Source organism: Myotis lucifugus, unplaced genomic scaffold, assembly GCF_000147115.1.
Source record: "Myotis lucifugus unplaced genomic scaffold, Myoluc2.0 scaffold_189, whole genome shotgun sequence".
Lineage (NCBI taxonomy): Eukaryota > Metazoa > Chordata > Mammalia > Chiroptera > Vespertilionidae > Myotis > Myotis lucifugus.
Window position 1 is genome coordinate 910,659 of NW_005871237.1, and position 25,214 is coordinate 935,872.

Here is a 25,214-nt window from a genome sequence, read left to right on the forward strand (position 1 = left end):
GAGCGCATCAGAGGGGATATGTGCACATCTTGTGGGGGTGTTAGGCACACCGGGTTGATGGAAGTGCGGTGGAGAGGCAGGGGGAACTTGTGCATGCCTTGGTTTGCAACTGTTGCAGGCGCGGGAGGGTGACAGTGTGCTGGGGGATGTTCGCATGCCAGGGGGGATGTGCACACCGGAGGCCTCTGGCTTTGCAGATCCGCAAACCCCCATGGTGCGTCCTGGAGGACGTCAGTCTGGCCCGCCATGGTGGCTGTCCCTGCGATCCTGCACCTTCTGGGCCAGGAGGCGGATCTTGCGCAGTCACTCCTGGGCGCTGATGGCTGCCTCCCCGCCGTGAAGGGTCACGGATCCCAGTCTCAGGACCGTGCACAGCCTCAAGCGCTGCCCCCCACCTGGCAGGGTCACAGATCCGTGTCTTGGTCCCGTGGACAGCCTCAAGCACTACCCCCACCCGGCAGGGTCACAGATTCGGGTCCTGGACTGCAGACAGCCTCCCGTGCTGCCCCCCTGCCCACCAGGTCACCGATCTGGGTCCCGGGACGACGGACAGCCTGAAGCACTGCCCCCCGCCCAGCAGGGTCACAGATCCGAGTCCCGGACTGCAGACAGCCTCCCGTGGTGCCCCCTGTCCGGCAGGGTCACAGATCCGGGTCCCAGACCGCAGACAGCCTTGCCTGCTGCCACCTGCCTTCAGTATGCAAATTAGCCGCCATCTTGTTGCTTCAGGGTGGGGGTCCCCACTGGGGTGCCTGGCCAGCCTGGATGAGGGGATGATGGCTGTTTGCAGCTGGTCACACCCCCTTCAGGGTGGGGGTCCCCAATGGGGTGCCTGGCCAGTCTGGTGAGGGCTGAGGGCTGTTTTCAGGCTGGCGGGCGACTAAAGCTCCAAACCGCTCCGTTTTTTCTTTTTCTTTTTTTATTCTGGCATTTATTTACCTTCTATGCCTGTCACTGGAGCTGAGAGCCGGCTTTCTCTTTGAGGCTCGGCTGCTGAAAGCAGGTTTCTGGCCTTTGTTTACCTTCTGTGTTCGAAACAATGTTGCGGTCTTGCTTGCTGAAGCCTGGCTGACTAAAGCTGGTTTCTGGGGTTTTGTTTAGCTTCTATATTTGTTAAAATGTTTCAAACTGCAAGCTCAGAGGCCGGCAGTGCAGGCGGGGAAGCTTGGCTTCCTCCTTCACTGAAGCAAGCAAGCCTCCCTGTTCGCTTCAAGCTGCCTGGCTGTCGGCCGCCATCTTGGCTGGCAGTTAATTTGCATATCTCACTGATTAGCCAATGGAAAGGGTAGCGGCCGTACGGCTAATTACCATGTTTCTCTTTTATTAGATAGGATTGTTACCCTGTGAGCAGACAATTGTTATTTTTATTTTTTGTATAATACTATTAAAGAGCATTTTCCAGTTTTGGGTTTTTGGTGGGTTTTTTTGTAAAACTTTCTTTTCATAGAAATAATATTGTAGCCAATGGATTTATTAGTATTTTTACTTATTATCTCCCTGTTGGTTTTTTAGGTTTCTTGCCATTTTCACACTTCTATGTAATGCTGTAAAAATAAACAACTTTATCCATAAACTATTTTCCATAGTTTGAAAGTATAAGGTACTTAAAGCGTATACTTAACATATTCTTAATGTTGATGTTAGAGAAGACATAAAGCATTGAAAGCAAGACATATTTGACCATAAAACTTAAGATTTCTATATGTTAAAGAAATGTTAAAAAGCAAATTGAGAAAATATGATAAAGGTTTTTTAAATAAAAATACCTCATTCAAATTGATTAGGAAAACATTAAATCTGCAGTTAAAAGACAATATTTAGAAATTATTTTAAAGATCAGTTGACCTAATAAAACTCTTGGGAAAAAAATGTTTACAATATTAATAGCAAAATGTATTATAACAGGAAGGTACTATTTTTGTCTTTCAAATTAGCCAGGCTTCATCAGAGTTTTTGGTTCAACAGGTGGGACCCCAAAGTGTGCATTTGTAGCATGTTCCTATGTGAGCTGAGGCTGCTGGTCCAGTGCTGACAAGAGTGTAGTTAAAAGGGCATGATTGTTTGTTGCTAATCGCAGTGTAAACCGCCACTGAAAACTTTATTTGAGATCAGTATGTATCAGAATCCTTAGTATTTAGGTATTTTTATTCTTTAAGTTTGGCCTTTATCCTTTCTTTAAAAGTTTTACTAATGCTTAGTTCTGTGGTAGGTAAATGATAAATACTAAGCTTAAAATGAACAGGATCTTAAATGAGATTTCTTTTCATTTTCTGTTTTAAATAGGAATTATCTTTTTGTTTGGCATCTGAACATATAGAGCTCAGTCTTGGCTACCTACATTTTATCCTTGGGGCTTTATTATGGGATAGAGTATTAACAATATTTTACAGAGAAAGAAACACGCTTAATTGAATGATTAAATGTATTTGTATATTCAGACTTTGAGTTTAAATAATCCATAAAGAAATATGATTAAGACTTTAGACTCCATTGGCACTGTGATTATCATTTCTGATTTTTTGGTAATCTGGACCTGAACTCATTGATTTTATTTAGCTTTCCAGTTCTCGGGGAACAATAGAAAACAGTCTTCAGGATATTGAAAGCAAATTATCTCCAGGTGGATTGCTATCAGATACATGGGCCCATCAAGAAGGCACTCATCCAAAAGATAGACAGTAGGTTATAACTTTATTGGTAGTTTCTGCTCTTATTAATAATGTACTTTTTCACATCAAATCAGTTCATTTATTTGGGTTTTTCTTCCTTAAATAGTGTAGAAAAGCTACAAGTCCTGTTAAATTGGATCACAGAGATTTACTATCAATTCAAAAAAGACAAAGCAGAACGTAGTAAGTAAAATTTAACATTTGTTAATCTAATAAAATTAGCCCTACTAGTTGTAATTCAGCTTATAGTGAAGAACAAATTTAGTATATTTATAAGGATGGCTGCTTAAGTTATTTTTCAGAGATTTGATTCTGTCAGACATTAAATGTACTAAATGATTTTTAAAACCAACCTTTTGGATATTTCAAACCAGGGGTCATGAACTCCACAACCTCTGGAGGCCAGCACATGGCAGGGATAAAATTGGCCAGTGGAGACTGAGGAGAACTGGAGAGGAGATACCCCCATCCAAAGGGGAGAGTCACTATTTAAATTCACCTGATTTATTGCCCAATCTCTCTGTATCTCAAAAAGAGCTAGAAAAACAGGTTTTATTTGAAATATTCTGTTTTTAAATGTTGGCAGCTAATTTTCCTTTTTAATGTTAACACCTTACAGACCAAATGAAAGCATTTGTGGCCTGTATTTAACTCATGGGTCACAAGCTAGTGACACCTGCTTTAAACTCTTAGATTTTTTAAAGTAATCTCAAAGAAAAAAAATACTGTGTGTGATTTTATGATTGTACATTTACAAAAGTAATATTTTTTTTACTTTTAGAATTACCTTATAATGAAGAACAAATCCACAAATTTGATAAGTAAGTGTCCAGATTATGTTTAATAATTATTTTTGGTTATGTTATTAATGTAATTCTTAAAGTTTAAATTAATTACAATTTAAAATATGTTTTAATCTTGGCTCTACACAATAATTACTGTGTGCACATATTTGAGGCTCACTTACCTAGCTCCAGATTGAGAGGATACTGAGGTGGGAGAAAGGGGCAGGCTTCTCCTGCCTCAGGTGCTTCTGTTGCATAAGGGCAGATAATGGAGAGTACAGACTTAATTACCTTCTTAACCTTAACTCAGTAAATATTGTTTGACCATTCTCCCTTCTCATTCTCCTCCTCTTGCTATTATAACGTCTGTTAGAAACATTTGGCCTTCGTAAATATTCTAAAGTCACAACTTTCAGGAAACAAATTTTACATATTGGAAAGTTTTTAAATATTGGAAATAGAAACGGTGATATTGGTTTAAGCCTCTGATTATTTCTAAATTCTAGGCAAAAACTGTATTACCATGCAACAAAAGCAATGACCCACTTCACAGATGAATGTGTTAAAAAGTACGAGACATTTTTGGCTAAGTCAGGAGAATGGATGAGGTAGGTAAACTATTTGGGGGCAATGAGTGGTTGATTGTATAATACACATTTTAATGTATATTATATATTTTAAGTAGGAATAATATTTCATTAGATTGCTTATTAATTGATTCTTTTGGTTTTCAGAAAGATGCTTCAGCTTAAGAAACAGTTGTTATCCCTAACTAATCAGTGTTTAGATATTGAAGAAGAAATATCAAAGTATCAAGACTATACAAATGAGGTACAGCTACCAAAGTATTTAGGGGGGAAAGTACCTTTTTTGCTATTAGGGAAAATGGAAATAAATTCTTTTCTGTTTACATTTTATTATGAATGAGAAGGGAGAAATAGTACATAATATGCATGTATCAGCTCTACTTGCCTGTTTGTGGGATATAGAGATACATATTTTTTAATCCTCACATGAGGATATGTTTTTATTGATGAGAGAGAGAGAGAGAGAGAGAGAGAGAAAGAGAGAGAGAGAGAGAGAGAGAGAGAGAGAGAAGCTTCAACGTGAGAGAGAAACATTGATCAGTTGCCTCCCATAGGCACCCAGATAGGGATTGAGCCTGCCACCTTTTGGTTTACGGGACGACACTCAAACCACCTGACCCACCCAGCCAGGTCTGTGGTATATATTTTGAGCCAAGTTTTAAGAACTTAGATGTTTTACAGTTGAAAACATCTGGTAGACTATTATTTTATCATCCATAACAAAAGATTTTTAAAAAGAGTATTGATTTAAGTATTATATCACTGATGGTTTTCAAATTAAAATGTAAAGCTATAAGTGGCTTATTAAAGCCTGTAACATTTGATCTGTAGTAAGTATTTTGTTCTGTAACATTTGATCTGTAGTAAGTATTTTGTTCTGTGATTGATGTGGGATTTTTTTATGTTTTAGTTACAAGAAACTTTGCCTCAGAAAATGTTTGCAGCCTCCAGTGGAATCAAACATACCATGGCTCCAATTTATCCATGTTCTAACACATTAGTAGAAATGACTCTTGGGTAAGAAATTTATTATTTGATAACTATGATGTTTCCATTTGTTTTTGTTTCCGTTTGTGATCTTGATCTTTTATTTTGAAATTTTTTATATTTGTTGTGAATATGTTTGTAAATATTATCTAGTGACTTAGTTTAAGCTATAGAACTAAAACATAATATAAATACAATTCTAAAACATTTGCACACTTTTTGAACAGAGATGCTTATTTATCTTTATTTTGTATGTATAGTATGAAGAAGTTAAAAGAAGAGATGGAAGGGGTGGTTAAAGAACTTGCTGAAAATAATCATATTTTAGAAAGGTGAGTTAATGCAGATATCATTCTGCCCTGTGATTTTATATGCAGTCAAGTACATACGCATCTATACCTGTATCTCCCTGTCTTCCTATATCGATAGATTAGGCCAGTGGGAAAGCGATATAAAATCAGGACCCTTATTTTGGTGACTTCCATGACGCCTTTTAATTTGTTTGGGATTGTTTGGATAAAACCATGTGAACTATGATTGATTCCATTTTATAGAAGCACTGGTTAATAGAATTATTTATTTGCTTAGTTGAATCAGTTTGTGGTAATTATTTTTTATATACTGTTTTCTCACTAGAATTATTTTCAATTTTGGAATCAGAAATTATTTTTTATAACATTTTCTTATTAAAATTATAATTTTCGATTTTGGAATCAGAGTTGCTTATAAGATGCCAGCACCCTGATTGGTACTGGGTAACTTGCAGAGCTCTCTGAAAATCTCCCTGTAAATGCAGTTTTTTGAGGAGTTGGGTGAAAATGTTTAAACTCCTGTTATCTCTAAAAGGTCAAATCTAAATTCATATTTGAATTCAAAGAATATAATAGTCTACCTTCAGCCTACTCATCCAACTGTATTTTTCACTGCTCCCCAAAATGACAGTCTGTGCTTGCTTTGGCAGCACATATACCAAAAATAGCAGTCTGATGCTTATTTCGCAGAGATGCTTATTTATCTCTATTTTGTTCCATACTGCACTGTCCCTGTAGTATGTCATACTTACTCTCAACTCCACATCTTTGCTTCTGAATCCCACCACACCAAAAAGAAGTTATACAGTTCTTCCTAATGCTTTCTGGATTATGTCACTCTCTGTTTTCTCTTAAGAAGTTCTTCCCAAGCCACTGAATTGTATTTTTCACATATTTATAATAATACCATTGTGTTTCAGTAAGAAATAGAGTAGTTCACAGTTGCTTAAACTCTTTATTCCCCTGAAAAGTATTCTACAGTCTGCTTTAAAATGTTAGGGGCCAAATAAAAGAATCTTTTGATGATGCCTTTTTTCTTCTGTTTTTAGGTTTGGCTCTTTAACCATGGATGGTGGCCTTCGCAATGTTGACTGTCTTTAGCTTTCTAAGAAGTTTGAGAAAAGTTTCACTTTGCACAAGAAAATAATGCTGAGGCATTAAACGAATGCTTCTATATGTGGTCTCTTGTTTCTACAATTCAGCATTTGATGTGGTCATGTAAATATGTATAATATTGTAAATACATAAAAATATATAAATTTTTGGCTGCTGTTAAGATGTAATTTTATCTTTTAACATTTATAATTATATGAGGGCATTTTACCTCAATGAGCACTAGAAGAAAGCCATTACTGCTGTGTTGAGATATTGATTATCTATTCTTCTGTGTAAGGCTGGATCAGATATCTCTGACTGCCTACTGGAACATTTTTAAATGGACCCAAAATTGGCATCCTTACAAATCAGAAGACTGATGACACTTTTGTAAGTGGTAGAATGGAGAGGTTGCTTCTATGGTGGGGAGCAGAACCGAACCACTGTTTTCACAAGGATCACAATTTTTTTGAGAAGGATAAAGTGGCATTATTTTATTTTACAAGGTGCCCAGATACTGGTTATCCTCGTATCTTTTTACTTTCAGATAAATTATTGAGCAAAATTTTTAAGCAATTTAATTATTAAAAGCTATTCATTTTTATTTAGGTCATGAATTTAAAATTGTCGTAAAAATTTTAGGATCATTTCAACTCTTTTAAGCTGTATATGTCTTCTTTAATTCTGCTTACTACTTCATGAAAAAAATCAATAAATTTCTCAGTTTTAATGTAAATAATTTGTATTTTTCTGTGTACAACAGTTTGAGAAACAAAAAATAGTCTTTTTAAAGAAATATTATGGATAGTGGTGCTAAATTAGTCTCAGACTATTGGATGTAGGGACAATTTTGTTTCTCTTCTAACCCACTGACTCCAGTGTAGTTCTTTCATAAATTTATGCTGCACAAATCCTAAGGTGACATTCTCTGAAAAATCTACCCAGAGTTTTAAACTAAAGGATTATGCTCAGCAAGAAATTATTTTGTCCAACAAAGATTTATGTGGGTTTTTGTTTCCAATATGTCAGATTATTGAAGTGTAGTTATATACAATCTGTATGTCCGTGATAAAGATATCATGTCCTAAGCCTAGAGAGTAAATTTGTCGTGAACATTGGGCAACTAAAAGTGGATTAGGATTTTATTTGAAATCTCAAATTGATTATTATTGTGGTAAGGAATTTTAAATGTCATATAAGAACATTATAGAAATAAATGCATAGGTTGAGTGACTTTACTTATATGAACACAATTATCCCCTGTCAAATATTATACCTGTTGCTGAGAGTGGAGTGAAGGGGTGTTTAATCCCTCTTGATTTTAATTTTCAGTTTGACCATCTAACATGTATGCCCCTAATTGTATAATTTAAATGATCATATTACTGAAAATTAGATAAAATTTTGCTTAAGTTATGTGATCAGTTAATATATTCACAGATATAGTTTTTATTTCAGTGCCTCTAGAAAAAAACACCAATAAACCCTAGTGGCAGGGATTATATTTTTATAAGTTGATAAGAGCAGTTCTATTCCACATTAGTATTGATTAATACTTACTGTTTTATTCCCCAGGTTAAAAATTCAACTAATATCTAATTAATTCAGGAATTGGGCAGCATCTCATCTAGCAAGGATACTCTGAGGAGTTACGCAAAATGAAAGTTTTTATAGAAAGGAGGTGGGGCAAGGGAGTCATCAGCAAAAGAAAAATGAAGGTTATGTGAGGATAGTAATGAGTTCAGGGTGATGACAGCTTCTCATTGGCTAAGCCGTGGTGTTTCTATTGGCTGGGCTTATTACTGGCAAGAAGAAAACCTTCCTTCCTGCTGAGGTAGAACAGTAGGTACTCTTCCTGTTTGAGGTAATTGATGAATAGTTGTCTGGGGGAAAATTGAGAGAAAATAAAGTAATTTGAAGGTGAGGTTATATTAAAAGCCAAGGCTATTTCTATAATCCAGTTTTCTGCCTATTCCTGGGGACTTTTGCTTCAGAGAAGTTTGCTACAGAGAGTTGGAAATGTTTGGCTTGAAAAAAAAAGTAAAAAAACAGCCCTTATTTTTAATGAACCTTAATTTGCTCGTGGAATTAAAATACCTCAGAATAAACAAAAAAGAATAAGTTAATCACATTGAGTTCCCCTTCCTTCTAGAAAACCAGAAAGGTCAATGAACCTTTATTCGGGTCAATTTATGTAGCATATTTTATTTTTTAAATATTTTTTATTGATTTCAGAGGAAGGGAGAAGGAGAGAGAGAAACATCAATGATGAGAGAGAATCATTGATCGGCTGCCTCCTGCAGGCCTCCTACTGGGGATCAGGCCCACAACCTGGGCATGTGCCCTGACCAGAAATCTAACCATGACCTCTAGGTTCATAGGTCGATGCTCAACCACTGAGCCACACTGGCCAGACTATAGCATATTTTAGTCAGGGACTGATGTGAGATTTTAAAGTACTGTAAATAATGCTACTACATAAAGCTCTGCATTTTCTATCCAGTTTTGCCTGACTGGAATGTGAAAGGGTAAGAGGAGAAGGAATTACAGGGAGTAACGAACTTTCCAACTCAGTGTGTAAAGCACCTTCTACAGAGCCCAGCTTTCACCTTTGTTCTCTGCAGGTGGGAGAAGTGTTGGACAAATGGCCTAGACTAAGGTAAGCGAGTTCTTTTACTTCACAATGTTTCATCTTGCAACTGAATTATAATTACGTTTTTTAAGATGTAGCTCTACATCTTACATAAGGGCTTAGCATTTACCTCTTGTCAGAGATTATCAAACATAATCTGATGATGTGATAGGTGATCCAGCAGCAGATTCTCCTTTAACACTGAAATGACTGATCTCTAATCACCAAGGGAGGTTATCTAATTAACAAATGTATTAAATGTAAGACCTAGTACATTTCAGTTATCTAGTTTTCCTGGAATTAATATTTTCTTTCATTCTTTTTTACTACCAAAATAAGCAGAATCTAACTTAATAGTTTGAAAGTTCCTCTTTGTATATATAGTGTGTCCCAAAATCACGCAAGATTTGAATTTTGCGTGAGCATTAACAACAACAACAAAAAAAATAAAAGCCTAATTTTACGTGGTTTATTGAATCAGATTCTAATATCTGTTGCTCTTTGATTTCAATCCCTTCAATTTGATAAGCATTACCAAGTACCAATTATGGCCCAGGAGCAGGGACAATGAAGACCAATGAAGACCACGGCTTTGCGTATGTGCCAGCAAAGCTATGGAGGCCATTTACCCGATGTGCTATTCCATACATAACCCTATACTGTATACTTTATGAATCAATAAAAAATTTACAATTTTTAATTACAAACCTGTGTTTTCTATCAAAAGTACTTCTTGCGTGAATTTTGGGACACCCTATATCATCCCTCAGATACAGAATAACATAATTTGGGATGCTAGAGCTCCAAGAGAACTTAGAAAAATCATTTTCAATCCTTTCACTTTAAAGATGAGTAAACTGTCTGCAAAAGGTTAAACATTTTAACGTTCCAACACAATTACATGGAAAAAAAACGGAACTTTAGATCATCTGATTACTGGCCCAGTGTTTTTTTGTTTTGTCTTGTTTTGTTTTGTTTTGTTTTGTTTTGTTTTTACCACACCACAGTGCTATGGTGTATAGATATCAGAGACTGTGAACATATAAACACTCCCTGATAGCCCTCGTCAGTGGATAATCTGTACCTATAAAGTTTGGTCATTTGTTTTCTAAAACAAAGCTTGCTAGTATTCTCATTAGTTTGGAGATTAATAGCCTATTTCCAACAAACTTTTTACTTATAATCTGATGAAATAGTGTTTTGTTGAGATATTACCCCAGGCTAATGAGATTATTGAAATATATGCCTTATAGAATCATATCCCCTCTTTTATTCTCTCTTCAATGTTTGACAGTGTTTTGTATATTGGGCAGTTAATAACTATCTGTCTTAGGAATTAATTTATGAAGACCACCATATGAGTTAGATGAGTTAGAAAAGTGAGTTGGTTCTTAGAAGTCTGCCTATTCCTGGGGATGCTTGCTCCAATCTTCTGCATTGACTGGTGGATTGTGGCCGCTTACAAAAGACAGCTCACACAAGTCACTCATCAATAACCTACAGTCATCTAAAGGTCGCTACAGAAATATACCAAGGTTTCCCTAAAAACCTCTATCCCAGTCAACCCACTCGAAAACAAATGATCTCAAGGCAAGACCAATGATCGATGATTTACTAAAGTGAAGGCTCCCAAAGAGCTTTATCACCATGTGACTTAACACCCTCTAGCTCACCTTCATTTCTCCTCTGTTTCCTCATCTCTGGACTCTTCTAATTGAGTCAGGGTTTTAGCCTCAGCTATCCATGAAAAATCCAGAGCTTGAGAGCCTTGTGGTCCAGTGGAAAGAGCACGGGACTTCAGCAAGGGACCTTGTTTCTTCTATCAGGAGTTGTGTGACTGAACAGGTCACTTAACTCCCTGACGAGTGTTCTCATCTGTCAGACATGGGGATTGGACTTGATCTTAAAGATCCCCTCCAGCTTGGTCAATGCCATGACACAAAGATACAATAGCATAGTAGCTGTATGGTTATCAAAGAGAACGAAAAGGAGGAAGGTTTCTTGAAGTCAAATAGCTTGTCACCATGTTATTCATCTACCGAAATAGGACTGCATTGTTAATTGTCATATCAGATAATTTATATTAAGTCCTGGTTAATATATATATATATATATATATATATAGAGAGAGAGAGAGAGAGAGAGAGAGAGAGAGAGAGAGAGAGAGACCATATTTAGCTATAAGCCCTGCATTTTAGGCTTCTACATGGCAGGATGAGCATTGTTATATGTGTAACTTACTCCAAAGCACTTACGAGTTCCCAGTAATCATCCTGGTCATGTAATTTCGATGGCAAGGCCATTGCTTTCACAGCCCAGCTTTTCATTCCTTTTTCCAAGTCATTACTAATCACCAATTGCACATGGCTTCCAGGATACCTCCTGGGGACAACAGCCTATCCTGTTAATTTTTAAAAATACTTTCTCTTACTCCTTTTCATCATGGCTTATAAGACAACCAAGCTCTCTCTCAGAATGGTCAGAAAACATGAGCTAGAATATCAGTGGTTACCTGGCAAGAGGTAAGGAGGACTGGCTGAAGGTCCATGAGGGTTAATGGAAATGTGTTATGTTTTCATTGAGGTGATGGGTGTGTGTGTGTGTGTGTGTGTGTGTGTGAAAACTCATTCGACTGAAAATGTGTGCATTTTATTGTATGTAAACTACACTGAAAGGAGGTTAATCTAAATAGGTATATATGTATATAGATAAATGCTCTGAAGAGATTTAAGATGAGAGCAGCATTGTGGCGCAAAGCACAGGCTGGATCCAGTAGCCTAGTTCCCAATCCCAGCCCCTCTGCCTTCTGTGTGGGACTTGGTCAGGTTCCTCAGTGTCCTTCTGAAATGGGGGGTAATTGTACCTCCCTGTGGGATTATTCATGAGGATTACGTGAGCTGATAGAAATAATGCAGTTAGATCAGAATCTGACACAATGAGTACTGATTATATTTTAGTGTCTATTTCTAGTCATAATGGTGTGTTCAAGAAAGCTTCTTTTTAAAAAGGAAAAAAAAAGGAGCTGCTAATTTTTTATCCTTTTAAGCAAAAAAAGGCTATAGGTTCCCAGATTGGGAGCCTGAATATTATATGTTAAATATGATTGAGGTGTTTCTGTTTCTCTAGATTTCTGTTACTGTTCCTGCAAGGTAAAAATATTGAGGTCATTACTGAAAAGAGAACACTGAAAAAAAAGGAAACCAACATGATTGAAATTGGAGGTGTTGGTATAGCCTCAGGAGAGTCCACATTAAATCTCAGGAAGATGGACTTTAAATGGCTGTGAGTCCAGCCTCAAGAACAAAAATAGACAAGTGAGGCTACATCAAACTAAAAAGCTTCTGCACAGCAAAGAAAATCATCAGTAGAGTAAAAAGGCTACCTACGGAGTGGGAGAAAATGCTCACAAACCATATATCTGATAAGGGACTAATTTTCAAAATAGATAAAGGAACTCCTGTAACTCAATAGCAAAACAAAACAAAACAAAAAACACAATTAGCTTGTTTTTAAAATGAGCAAAGGACTTGAACAGATGTTTCGCCAAAGAAGACATACAAATGGCTAACAGGTACATGAAAAGATACTCAACATCACTGATTATCAGGGAAATGCAAATCAAAACCAAAATGAGATATCACTTCACCCCTGTCAGGATGGCTGTTATAAAAAAAGACAAGTGTTGGTGAGGAAGGGGAGAAATTGGAGCCCATGTGCTCTTTTGGTGATAATTCAAAATGGTGTAGTCACTATGGAAAACAGTATGAAGGTTCCTCAAAAAAAATTAACTGATCCAGCAATAGGACCCGGTAATCCTACTTCTGGGTTCAATCCAAACGAATTGAAATCAGGATCTCAAAGATATATCAGCACTTTCATATGCACAATAATCAAGATGTGGAAACAACCTAAGTATCTGTCAACAGATGAGTGGATTTTTTTAAAATATGGAATATTATTTAGCCTTTAAAAGGAAGGAAATCCTGCAATATGATGAGCCTTGAGGATATCATGCTAAGTGAAATAATAGTCACAGAAGGACACATACTGTATGATTCCACTTATGCGGACTATCTAAAATAGCCAAACTCACAGAAGCAAAGAAGAGAGTGGTGGTTGCCAGGATCAATGGGTATGAAACTTCATTTATGCAAGGTGAATAAATTCTAGATATCTACTGTACAACATTGTCCCTATAGGTAACTGTACTGTATGTACACTTAGAATCTGTTAAGAGGATCTCATGTTAAATGTTCTTACCACAGTAGAATCAATACTTTTTTAAAAGTTCATGAGCTTAGAAAGAACTTACCATTTGCAACAGCCTGGATGGACTTGGAGAGCATTATGTTAAGCGAAATAAGCCAGTCGGAGAAAGATAAATATCACATGATCTCACTCATTTGTGGAATATAATAAACAACATAAATTGATGAACAAAAGTAGATCCAGAGACATAGAAGCATCGAACAGACCGTCAAACCTCAGAGGGAAGGCAGGGCAGGGTGGGAGCAAGGGGGGCGGGCGGTAAGTGATCAACCAAAGGACGTGTATTGCATGCATATAAGCATAACCAATGGACACAGACAGTAGGGAGGCGAGGGCATGTGCTGGGGGGTGGGAGTGGACAGGAAGAGGTCAATGGGGGGAAAAGGAAGAGGCCTGACATTCCTCTTGAGAGGCTGAGACTAGATCCCAACAGATTGTGGCATTTCCGTTCTTCCCTCCCTTCCCCTCCCCTCCCCTCCCCTCCAGCCCACATCTCCCCTTGAGAATGACCTCCATGTCAGGGAGGTGTACTAATCAGACAAAAATACTGAAAATAGGTAAATCTGCCTAGGCCAAAATTAAAGAAAGCGTTAATTTTGAAAGCCCTAACCTGATCATCTGATACGGAAAAGTTACATGCGGATCATATAACATGCACAATGGAAGAGAGATTGCATCGCAGGTAATATTTTTCTCCCTCCATGTGTTTATGCTGTTGTTTTCCAAAGTTTGATCATGCTCATTACCATTTACTGTCTGCAGCCTATACTGCAACACTGCAAGTGTTATTCCCATCCCACTTTCTTTTAATCAAAGAAGGAATCCAAGAGAGTCAGAGGCTCAGAGGATCAAAACGGCTTAATAACTTGCCCAGGCCCTGCAGCTGAAGGTAGCTCAGTCAGGGGACGTGAATTTGAGTTTCTGCTCTGCCTGAGTGTGAGCTGCCCCCACCTTCAGAACTCTCTTGGGTCTCTTCCCCCAAGTAGTGGGAGTATAGCCCTTCTACTTGCTGGTTGATACGTCCCTAGAAGAGAGAGGAGTTTGTGCAAGTCCACAAAGTTCAACTTGTGAAGCTTCCAAATTTTATTTCCACACTTAGAAATTCTTTTTTTACTTGATAAAGTTTTCTTTTTCAAAATGTACAGCTGTTGGAACCTGTTCTCCAGCAGCTGGGGCATCCCCAGTCTTGGTGTTTCTGGTGTAAATTACTCGAGCTCTGTGCTTTGAAACGAGTTGGGTAAGTCCTTTTCTGAGGAGGTCCTGAGGGCTGCGCTGGCCACGGATCCCCAAGGCTTCAGTCTCAGAGACAACAGCTGGGCTATAAGCTTATAGTTGGGAACTTCCTGACAGTTTGTCGTATGTGGCTTTGTCAAACAGGACTAGGCTATTGAGCTTGTCCCAAACTTTGCCTTTGGACCATGTCTTCTTTTTGGCCTTGCCTCAGTTTTGTTCATGGGGTCTTTGTCTTTCTTGGCCGACTTTCCAGCATCTTTCTTATTGTTGTTCTGGGGAGCGCATCGACACTCCAAGAGCAGCTGCTACCACTGCAGCCTCAGTAGGATGTCAGACAAAAAGCTACTTATAACCCTGGCCAATGTAGCTCAGTGGGAGTCTCAGGTTCAATGTCCAATCAAGGGCACAAGCCTGGGTTGCAAGTTCAATCCCAACCCAGGTTGGGGCCCATGCGGGAGGCAACCGAGTGATGTCTCTCTCACATCAATGTTTCGCTCTCTCCCCATCTCCCTCTCTCCCTTCCTCTCTCTAAAAATCAATGGGAAAAATATCCTTGAGTGAAGATTAACAACAACAAATAGCCACTTATAAATTCTTTAGAAACGGCAAACTTTTTTGGAACACCAGGAGGCATGAAAGCAAATGCCTTTGGAAATGCTTTATGTTTCCCATTACATGGTTTTCCAGACAGATCTGGAAAGTTCTGTCAGAGTAGAACACCTTTGAAAATATCAAAAAGTCTGTGTTACAGGATGGATCTTGTCCAGGCTCAGAATGATTCTTTTCTCTGTTTTTCAGAGCGTACAAAATAAAAACAGAAGTTCTGTTCTCCAGATGTTGTTCTCATCTCAGCTCCTCCTGCTGGGACATGGGAAGAAATTGCCAGGGAACAAGGCCCAGCACAATGGTAGGCCTGTGATAGATGTGCCGAGTGCTATTGTTGAAATAGGGGTTAGAGTTTTTTAATCTTCCATCCTACCCTTCCTCCTACTCCCACCCAGCCCAGTGTGCACATCAAAGAGTAAAAACATTCATGCACACGCACTTAATCAAGTCTCTGGTCACTGGTCCCTATGAGATGATTTGGATGATCTGCCTTAGGGTTGTTTTTTTAATGTTTTTATTGATTTCAGAGAGGAAGGGAGAGGGAGATAGAAACATCAATGATGAGAGAGAATCATTGATCGGCTGCCTCCTGCATGCCCCACACTGGGGAGCAAACCTGCAACTTGGGCATGTGCCCTGACCGGGAATCAAACCCCGACCTCCTGGTTCATAGGTTGACCCTCAATCACTGAGCCACACCGGCTGGGCTGCTTTCTTAGATTTTTCACCAAGAGAAAGTGATTGTGAAAGTTGTATACTAAGAATACGGACCCAAGAAATTAAGAGATTATGAGTCATCCCAACTTCCATTTCCACAATTATTCTCTTGGCCGTGATTTCCACAGTCATCCACCTATTTGGTCTCAGCTAAAGAGGTTGGCGATACACAAGGGGTTTAAGATGCAACTAAACTTAGGAAATTAATCCTGGCACCCTGCTTCCCGAGGGAAGGGAGATGGGAAAGGATAGCCTCACTTCCATTCCCTTCCCGCGACTTTGGGCTGCTGAGCCCCTCTCGGAATCCAGAAACAGAGTATTGCTTCTAGACCAGCTACATTCCCAAATCCGGGGGGTCAGGCAAGGGGTGGGGCATGGAGGGTGGACAGGTGTTGGGGGAGTACTGATTCATTCCAGGGCAAAGGAAGATGCCCACATTTTTCAAACCTCTGACCTGTTCTTTCTCTGAAATTTTTTCTGTTCATTTGTTTGAAATAATGGGCTTCCTTGCATAGGCATTGCCTTGCGGATAAAGAAAGCTGTCCCCCGAGGTTACAAAAATCTCACTCTGAAGCCCTAATCGGTTTGGCTCAGTGGATAGAGCGTTGGCCTGCGGACTGAAGGGTCCCAGGTTCGATTCCGGTCAAGGGCATGTACCTTGGTTGCGGGCACATCCCCAGTAGGGGGTGTGCAGAAGGCAGTTGATCGATGTTTCTCTCCCATCGATGTTTCTAACTCTCTATCCTTCTCCCTTCCTCTCTGTAAAAAGTCAATAAAATATATAAGAAAAAAATCTTGCTCTGACTCACAGGTCCGCCAGCCTTCAGCAAGAGCTCTCTGCCAAGACCAGCTCCCAAGTTTGCCTATGAGCCAGGGCCACCTATAGGCTAAGACCAAAGGCGGGGACTCAGGTGGCTGAAAAAGGAAAAATCAAAGGGCAAACAAGGACAAATGTTTTAACAAAGTGGTCTTCACCACCTCGGTGGATGTGCCCCACACCCCAGCACCTGAGCTGATCAGGTGACCAATTCGGGGAGAACTGGGGAAGCTGGAGGTGGGAGGCGGGTCCCAAGTCCCACCCAGACTACACTTGTCACTTGCTGGTGGTTCTTACATTCAATCATCCTTCCTTCATGCTCCCAGCTTCCCCCAGAGTGGTGTTTCCAACTACAAGCGTGCTCATGCCCTTCCCAAGCCACCACTGTTTTGTGGCTCCCTGTTGTTTACAGCTTTGGTTCTCAGCTGCTGTTCCACCTCCACGCCATTCCTATACACAACACACTCCCAGAACAGCCGTCATCACGCTCAGTGATGTCAAGGTATAGGCTGTCAAGAGGGTGCCCACACTCCAGTGAGAACCACTGACTTTTAAGGTGCAAACTCCTTTGTATGGGATTCCAGGCCCACACCGATCCAGCCCGCATGGCCCGTCTCATCTCCACCCACTTCCCGCACCGCATCCTCTGCGTAGCTACATCAGCACCCACTCCGTGCTGCTAGGCACGCTCAGATGTCGGTAAGAATCCAGGCAGGACTTAAATGAACAAAAAGGGTCAAGCGCAAGGAAAACGGGAAATGGTGGGGACTGTGGCAAGCGGGAGAGCTCTTGTTCCAGCTCATCCTCTTCCACCAACTGGTGGGCAGCAGGGCTTAGAGTTCTGAAATATTTTCATTCATCTGCTCATCCAATTTGCTCCATGCCTATTGGAAAAGATTTGTACTTTTCTTGTGGTGCTTGTTGCCATCTGTACTTTAAATTGAAGTTATTTGTGTACGTTTCTTATCTACTTTCTAGATTGTGCATCTGAGGGAAATAAAACCAGAAGGAAACATCCTCTGAGAGTGAGGGTCCTCTGAAAGCATCCTCACCCTTTTTTTCCTCTTTCCCCCTCTCACTTGTTAGCAGGTCTGGCTAGCAAAACCATGCCTAGGGAGAAAGCGTCTCCTGTCCTCACTGCCTCTTTGAAGAAGCATACCTGTTCTTTCACGTCTTCTCCAGCCTTTTCAGGCCCCACATACTCAGCCCCCTTGTGTCATATGAGCTCTGGCTGCGAAAGGGGGAATGAGCTGGCAGGTGGCAGTGGTGAGCGTGGATGAGATTGTGCATATGAGTTGGTTTGGCTCTACCCTGCATTTCTTCTACTTTCCTGTCGTTCCCTGCTTTGGAGTTTTTTTTATTACTGTGGGGAGATCAGGAACATAGAGATCTGCTGTCAGAACAGACGTGAGAGTAAAGATCCTTCGATGCCTCACTGCCACTGTGATGCCTGGAAGAGGAACTGTTGAAGGAGACGTGAAGTCAGCTCCTTACTCCTGCCCCACAGGCTGCAAAGGCCTCAGAGGGGAGTGACAAGCCAGGCGAACAAGGGAGGAAGTCTGCAGTGAGTTCATCTCCCAGCAGCCCTCATGATTCTACTCACTCCCGGGGTTACAGCCACTTCTCACATGAGACCGTAGGCCCACCTGCTTCGGAGCTACCTGGGGATTGTGGAAACCACTCCTGCACCCTCCAATCTAAGGATCAGGACTTCGGGAGGAGGGCTGTGAGTCTGCAGTTTTAACAAGCTCTCAGGTGATGCTCACACTGAATTACAGAATCCTGGCTCTGGGTCTCGGTGACTCAGGAGTCCTTTTCACTCCGCCAAGGCTGCAGCCAGCACAAGGCCTAGGAATATGGTGTGAGGTCAGATCCTGGCTCCATCCGCCACATGTCGGTAGGTAACCGTGAGAAAGGAACTTAACCTCTCTGTGCCCCAGTGTTCTCTTCTATAAAATGAAGATGATAATAACAACTGGCCTGGTAGCTCAGTTGGTTAGCCCAGAGCATCATCCTGATATGCCAAGGCTGTGCATTCCATCCCCAGTCAGGGCACATACATAGTGGGACAACAAAATCTCTCTCTCTCTTTCCCTCTCCCTTTCTAAAAAGTGAATAAATAGTTCTTTTAAAACGATGATAATGACAGTACCTATTGCTTAGGATTCAGCATTAAATAAGTTAACGCACATGAAGCACAAGGTTCCTGGCACATATGAGGGTCCAGTGAATGGGGGCTCTCATTTCCCAAGTGTCAGCCATTCGCAGCCCTCCCCACACTTGTTGCCATACTTGCATAATCTTCTACCAGTGCTTACTTAGCATTTTTTCCTAAATAACCTGCCCTTTTAACTCAGTGTCATCCTAAGAAGTGATACCTCGGCAATAATTGCTTGGATGTACTATTATATTTTTTTGCACATTAACATTAGTGTATAAGTCCTGAAAAATTAAAACATTCATTTTAAGGACCACCATAGTATGTTTACCACCATTGGTAACATACCAATGTGAGTTCAGGGAACAGACTCAGAGAGGTTAAGTGGATTTTCCAAGATCACCCAGTGCATTGTGGGGAAAAGCCAGAAATAGCGGAATTCAGGTTTGCCTCTAGGCAAGTTCTCTTTATTCCCCATCAACCTGTGGTTACAGTGTTCTTAAAAGGCACATAGAGATGTACTGAAAAGGAAACATTTCTTTGTTAGCCTGATGTTAGGAAACTGAAATAACCCTTATATATTAAATTGGCTACAAAGGAAACCTGTCTTTAGCATTAACAGGAGAGCAAATTGAAAGTGTAGGTTCACCTCATTTCATCCCTGACAGCCCTTGGGTGGGCTCTGGATAACACTGCGCAGGGCAGGTGGGGCTGAGAGGCGGAGCCAGGAGCTCCCTGGGCGCTGTGACTCCTGGTGACTGGGTAATGCTGCAGACAGGTCTACCTGCGGTGATGCAGCTAAGGGCACAGCTTTAGCATCACATGGGCCACGTTCTGATCCCCTTCACCACTTGCAAGCTCGGCCTTTGGACAAGTTATTTAGCTTTTCTGAACCTCAGCCCCCTCATCTGTAACATTCTTACAGGGTTGCTGAAAAAGGTAAGTACGATCTACAGCAAGCGTGTCAATCTCGTGGCCCTCAGGCCGCATGCAGCCCACAACGAATATTTTTGTGGCCCAGCCAATATAACGGTATGTTAGAAACGTTTTAATAAAAATTTCATAACTTAATTTTTACAACATCCTGTTATACATAATTATGAATAACGAACTACAATGTTCGCTAATGACTGATTACTATAATCGTGTTGTATTCATTTCTCTTACGCGCCTTACACGCAGGCACACCACTTCTTTCCATTAATACTAGCAGCAAATATTTTAGCAGCTGATTGCCACGTCATTAGTCTTGTACTGACTTGTTTGGTGTGTGCAACGGGAAATATTTTGCTTTCAGAGAACAAGAAAAATAGGTTTATTTGCGTTACGCTTATTAATTTGTGCAGTTATTCAGTGTCTGGTAAGTTAATGTTCAAGAAAAATATTTTTATTAAAATGTTCTATTATTTTATGTTAATGATTACTCATTTATTTCAGCCCTTTGTATTCAGCATGTCTCTATCGAAATAAACCTATGTTTCTATGAAAATTGAAGCTTTTGTTTTTTTGTGGCCCACATAAACTTAAACCTTGTTTATTTGGCCCGTGTTAGCCTTTGGGTTTGACGTGCTTGCTCTAGAGAAAATGCTTAGTACAGCAGCAGGAAGCTTTTATTTTTAACTTCCTGGTAAGGGCACATACTTCAATTGCAGGTTCATTGCCCTCCTCGGGGCACACGTGAGAGGCAATAGTCGATGTGTCTCTCTAACATCGATGTTTCTCTCTCTCCCCCTCCCCCTCCCTCTTTTCCACTATCTAAAAATCAATGAGCCCTAACTGGTTTGGCTCAGTGGATAGAGCATTGACCTGCAGACTGAAGGGTCCCAGGTTCGATTCTCGTCAAGGGCATGTACCTTGGTTGCAGGCACATCCCCAGTAGGAGATGTGCAGGAGGCAGCTGATAGATGTTTCTTTCCCATCGATGTTTCTAACTCTCTATCCCTTTCCCTTCCTCTCTGTAAAAAAATCAATAAAATATATTTTAAAAATCAATGGAAAAAAATATCATTAGGTGAGGATTAACAATAAATAAATAAATTATAAAAAATTAAAAGAAACTTGGGCCCTGGCTGGGTAGCTCAGTTGGTTAGAGTGTCATCCTGATACACCAAGGTTGTGGGTTCAGTCTCTGGTCAGGGCACATACAAGAAGCAACCAACGAATGCATAAATAAGTGGAAGAACAAATCAATGTTTCTCACTGTGTGTCTCTAAAAAAATCAATTTAAAAAAAACTTGGTAATACTGAATTCCATCACACTTCCAGTTTCACTTTAATATTGTATAATAATAAAAGCGCAGTTTCACTTTAATATTGTATAATAATAAAAGCGTAATATGCTAATTAGACCAGATGACCTTCCAGATGACCTTCCTGATGAAGCCCAGGCTGCAAGGGAAGCCCAGGTCCAGGTGCCAGAGGGATGCTGGTGCTGGCAGCGGGGGAAGGAAGGCCTACTCTTGCACGAATTTCGTGCATCGGGCCTCTAGTACAATGTAATGTTAATGTTCCAGAAAGATGAACCATAGTTAACCTGAAGATGAACCTGAAGCTTTGTGTGGGTTCCATCCTATTTCTCCCTCCCCAGGTTGTGCAAACTCCAGCTGAGAACCTCAGAGGAAGGCAGCATTTACAGAGACCTCAGAGGTCACTTCCAAGCGCCCTTGGTTTTACAGATGTGAAAACTGAGAACCTGATCGCAGGCTGGTAAGTGGCAGAGCCAGCTGAGAAGTGGGAAATGCTATTTCTGTGCTGCTGAGGGGTTAGCACCAAATCCCGGCGGCCTCGCTCAGAGATCCGGCTTCGGCTTCGGGGAATAACATCCTCCTTGGCTAAGGCGCCAGGAATGTGACGCAACCACCTTCCCCGGAGGGCCGACTTGAGATTAACCGAGGGACAGAAATGCCTCAAAGTCAGCAAAAGAGGGCGATCGGGGACAGGAAGGCGCAGCTACTAGGAAGGCTTTCTAACCACTAGCGCCACTGGGGAGAGGATGCTTAGAAAGAGTTTTAGCAAGGACGCCAGACCCGTGTGACCATCATCACCAATAAAAGCCATCGGGTTTCTAGTCCTGCTGAAGAGTGAGCAGCGTCGCTTCTTGTAACTCTGGACAATCACAGCACCCCTTTCCCCAGCGCTGGGGATCTGGTCGGATGCGGGTTCCCAGCACTCTTGGAAGTACAGTAGTCCCCCATCTGCGTTTCACTTTCCGTGGTTTTTGTTACCCATGGTCCACCATAGTCCAAACATACTACATGGACAATTCCAGAAATAAACGAGGCATAAGTGGTCATTTGCACGCCGTTCTGGGCAGCGCGATGACATTTCTCGGGAGCTCTGTTGCTCCGGGAAGTGAAGTATCCGCACTGTGCTCGCCCGGCCCATTAGCCCCTGTGGAGAAACCTCGGTCATCAGACTGACTGCCATGGTTTCATACTGATGCCTAGAGGCCCCAGTGCTGGTGGGCTCCCCTGTGAGAGTGTTTTCATCTTTCTCAAGTCCAAGTAACCCTTCTTTTAGTTAACAATGACCCCAAAGCGCCAGAGCAGTGAGGCTGGCAATTCCGGGAGGCCAGAGAGGCCCTTAAGTGCTTCAGTTTAGGTGAGAAGGCGAGCGCAGCACAGCAAGGCATTTGGAGAGAGACCACATTCACATAGCTTTCATTATAGGATATTGTAATAATTGCTCTGTTAGTTATTGTCGTTAATCTCTTACTGTGCCTAGTTTATAAACTAAACTTTATCACAGGTGTATATGTATAGCAAAACGCATAGTATTTCTAGGGTTCAGCACATCCGCGGTTTCAGGCATCCATGGAGGGTCTTGGAACGGATCCCCTGCAGATAAGGGGGCGCTACTGTATTTTACAGGAGAAAGGGGGGTACAGTGAGGTTAAGTAACTTTGCTGAGGTCACCAGCTTGCCTGGGCTGCTGTGTCCAGCGGCCTTAGCGAAAACATCACAGGCATCTCCAATCCACCCTGTCAATAGCCCCTCCACCTCTTCCAACCTGATTTACGGGCGCGGCTGTGACCGTTTGACAGCCTTGATGGAGCCGCTGAGCAGGCTGGTGGCCAGTTGGAAAAACCCGCGATGAGGCCGGGAGTGGAGGGAGCTGGCCTCCTGGTGGGCTCTGACACACAGGTCAGCCGGCTGGCCGCTCAGCCTGTCGCCCTCAGCTGTCTCGCTGTGTTGCCGCAGAGCCGGGCCTCAGAGATGGGAACTGCGATTTACAAGCTCTCGGGCAAAATCAACTTTCAGGTGAAGAAAACTCACGTTCCCGGTAGGTCACCCTTGCTTCTGACAGTCTGATGGCAGTGGGGCCACAGGGAGGTGAGGAGCGCCGGCTGGTTCCACCATGTGTGCCTTTGATGTTAATGAAGGACCCGGCTGGCCTTCAGGTTGGGGAGGAAGGCGCGGCCGGGCCTGCTGTGTTGGTTTCTTGTCAGCTGAGTTCCATTAGAAACCAGTTCATGAGGAAGCCTTACTCCTGTAGGCAAACGTGCTTTCAAATTTTGCCCAAGTTAAACAAAGGATGGAGACCCCGAGCCCTGCAGCTCCTTTCTCGCACAGGACAGCTCCAAGGCTGAATTTTCCATAACAGATGGAACACTAACTCCAGCGTTATTCGGACCAGTTATAAATATCAAAGACATGTGTTCTGCAGTTCAGATTCTTCCTAAAAGGGCTCAAGGACTTCCCGGCTTTAGTCCACGGCTCCTGAGTCTTTCTTGAGAAGCAACGGAAAATGCATTGGGGCTTGCAGGGCTGGGAGAACTGGGGGAGGTGGCCAGGCACAGCGACACACCTGCAAAAGCTTGGTAATTACGTAATTAAAGATTACGTAAAAGAGGGGTGTCTTCACTTTTCTCTTGCCAGTGGCTGATAGATTGCCCATCCCAAGGCTAATGACCGCTCCAAGGTTGGGAGTAAGAAGGAGGTGTGCGTGCGTGTGTTTAGAGTAGGACGGGCTAGCATGAATTTAAAGAGGAATCCTGCCTGGTTTTGCCACAACCTGTCTTGTTGCCTGGCGTGAGCAGCAAGATGCCTGCCTTCACACTAAGCTATGAGAAATGTTGCCAGGGCAGCGTGTCTGCCACATCACCGAATATCATGTTACTATTAGAGGCTTTCAACAACAACAACAACACGTAGTTGTATTTCTAGAATAGCTTGCCTGGTGGTGGGGCAAGGCATTACCACGCTTCATCACATCTAAGACACCTTCGGTAGAGACACCATTCTATGGACCATGCTGTCGGTTACACTTCGACATGCCACTCACTGTAAGGTGTTTGCCCCCCTTAGAGATGTTTATCTGTGAAAAAAGAAGTGTTTTTAATATAGATGACATTTACAGAGAGCTGCCCTAAGTTCCTTTTAATCGTATAATTCGGTGCCTCCTCACAGGAGTGTCCTGTCCTATTAAAGCTGCATTTACCTTAAGAAGAAAACTTCCCCGCTGTGAAGGGAGCTTTGGACAGGAGAGAGTGGCCTGCTGTAGGCTCGGCATTGCAGAACTAGAGATGAACATTAATTAAGAATGAGAAACAAAAATGCATCAAAGAGAAACTGTTTTCTACATCAGTAATGAATTAATCCCCTCTTACCACTGCACCGGCGAGCACACAGCTCTCTAATGCAATCTGTCTGTGAGGTTTATTACCACAGAGGCTCATGCACATGGTAACAGTGTCAATCTAGTTCCCAGATAAGCTAAAAAAAAAAAAAAGATAAAAGATGGTGCACAATCTTGAAAGAGGAAAAGTACAGAATAAGGAATTGGAATATATTGTATATCCCGTTCTGTTTTGCATTAAATACAGACAGTCCTCGGGTTACATCGGAGTCGACGTACGTCATTTCGTGGTTACTTCGCCATCTCTCATTTATTTATAAAATCCGTCATTTCGACGTATGTTCATGTGTGCTTTATGTTTTTTATTATTTATTTATCACAAGTAAAGGTCAGGAATTATCTTTCTTTTAAACTTTTTTTACTGTTTCACTTCGTTACTGCTGTGTGTGTGCTCCATGTGAGTGACATAGGTGCTTATGTAGGTGGGTTCTGACTTATGGCTGAAATCGCGTTACGTCGAGCTGTAGGAACAGATCTCCGACGTAACCCGAGGACCTACTGTAAGGAGTTCTGTAGGATTTCAGCTCCAGTTCCATTTGGGGGTTGACTTGAACCGAAGGTAAGCAGACAGGTGGAGATCTGGGTGCCCCCTTTCCTCTCAATATCATGCCTGTATTTTACGGAATAACCCGATACATGGCTGGTGTGTCTGCAGGCAGGACCTAGTCCCATCCGCCCTTGATCCCCCCACTGCCTGTCAGACTATAGTCC

The 25,214-nt window shown here is 41.5% G+C and overlaps 1 protein-coding gene across 6 annotated transcripts in view; it reads left to right on the forward strand.

Annotated features, from left to right (window-relative positions):
* TBK1 (TANK binding kinase 1) overlaps nt 1-7,175 on the forward strand; it is a 52,490-nt gene extending 45,315 nt beyond the window's left edge. For 5 of the 6 annotated variants that reach the window (XM_023760675.1, XM_023760673.1, XM_023760674.1 and 2 more), the window contains 8 exons: nt 2,557-2,678; nt 2,776-2,852; nt 3,451-3,490; nt 3,961-4,062; nt 4,189-4,285; nt 4,952-5,058; nt 5,289-5,360; nt 6,389-6,602. In XM_023760675.1, the coding sequence (XP_023616443.1) occupies nt 2,557-2,678; nt 2,776-2,852; nt 3,451-3,490; nt 3,961-4,062; nt 4,189-4,285; nt 4,952-5,058; nt 5,289-5,360; nt 6,389-6,440 (669 nt within the window). In that variant the 3' untranslated portion in view covers nt 6,441-6,602. Of the gene's footprint in view, nt 1-2,556; nt 2,679-2,775; nt 2,853-3,450; nt 3,491-3,960; nt 4,063-4,188; nt 4,286-4,951; nt 5,059-5,288; nt 5,361-6,388 lie in introns of all 6 variants that reach the window. The other variant, XM_006096852.1, reaches the window with a different exon arrangement.
* Nucleotides 7,176-25,214: the final 18,039 nt, after the last annotated feature.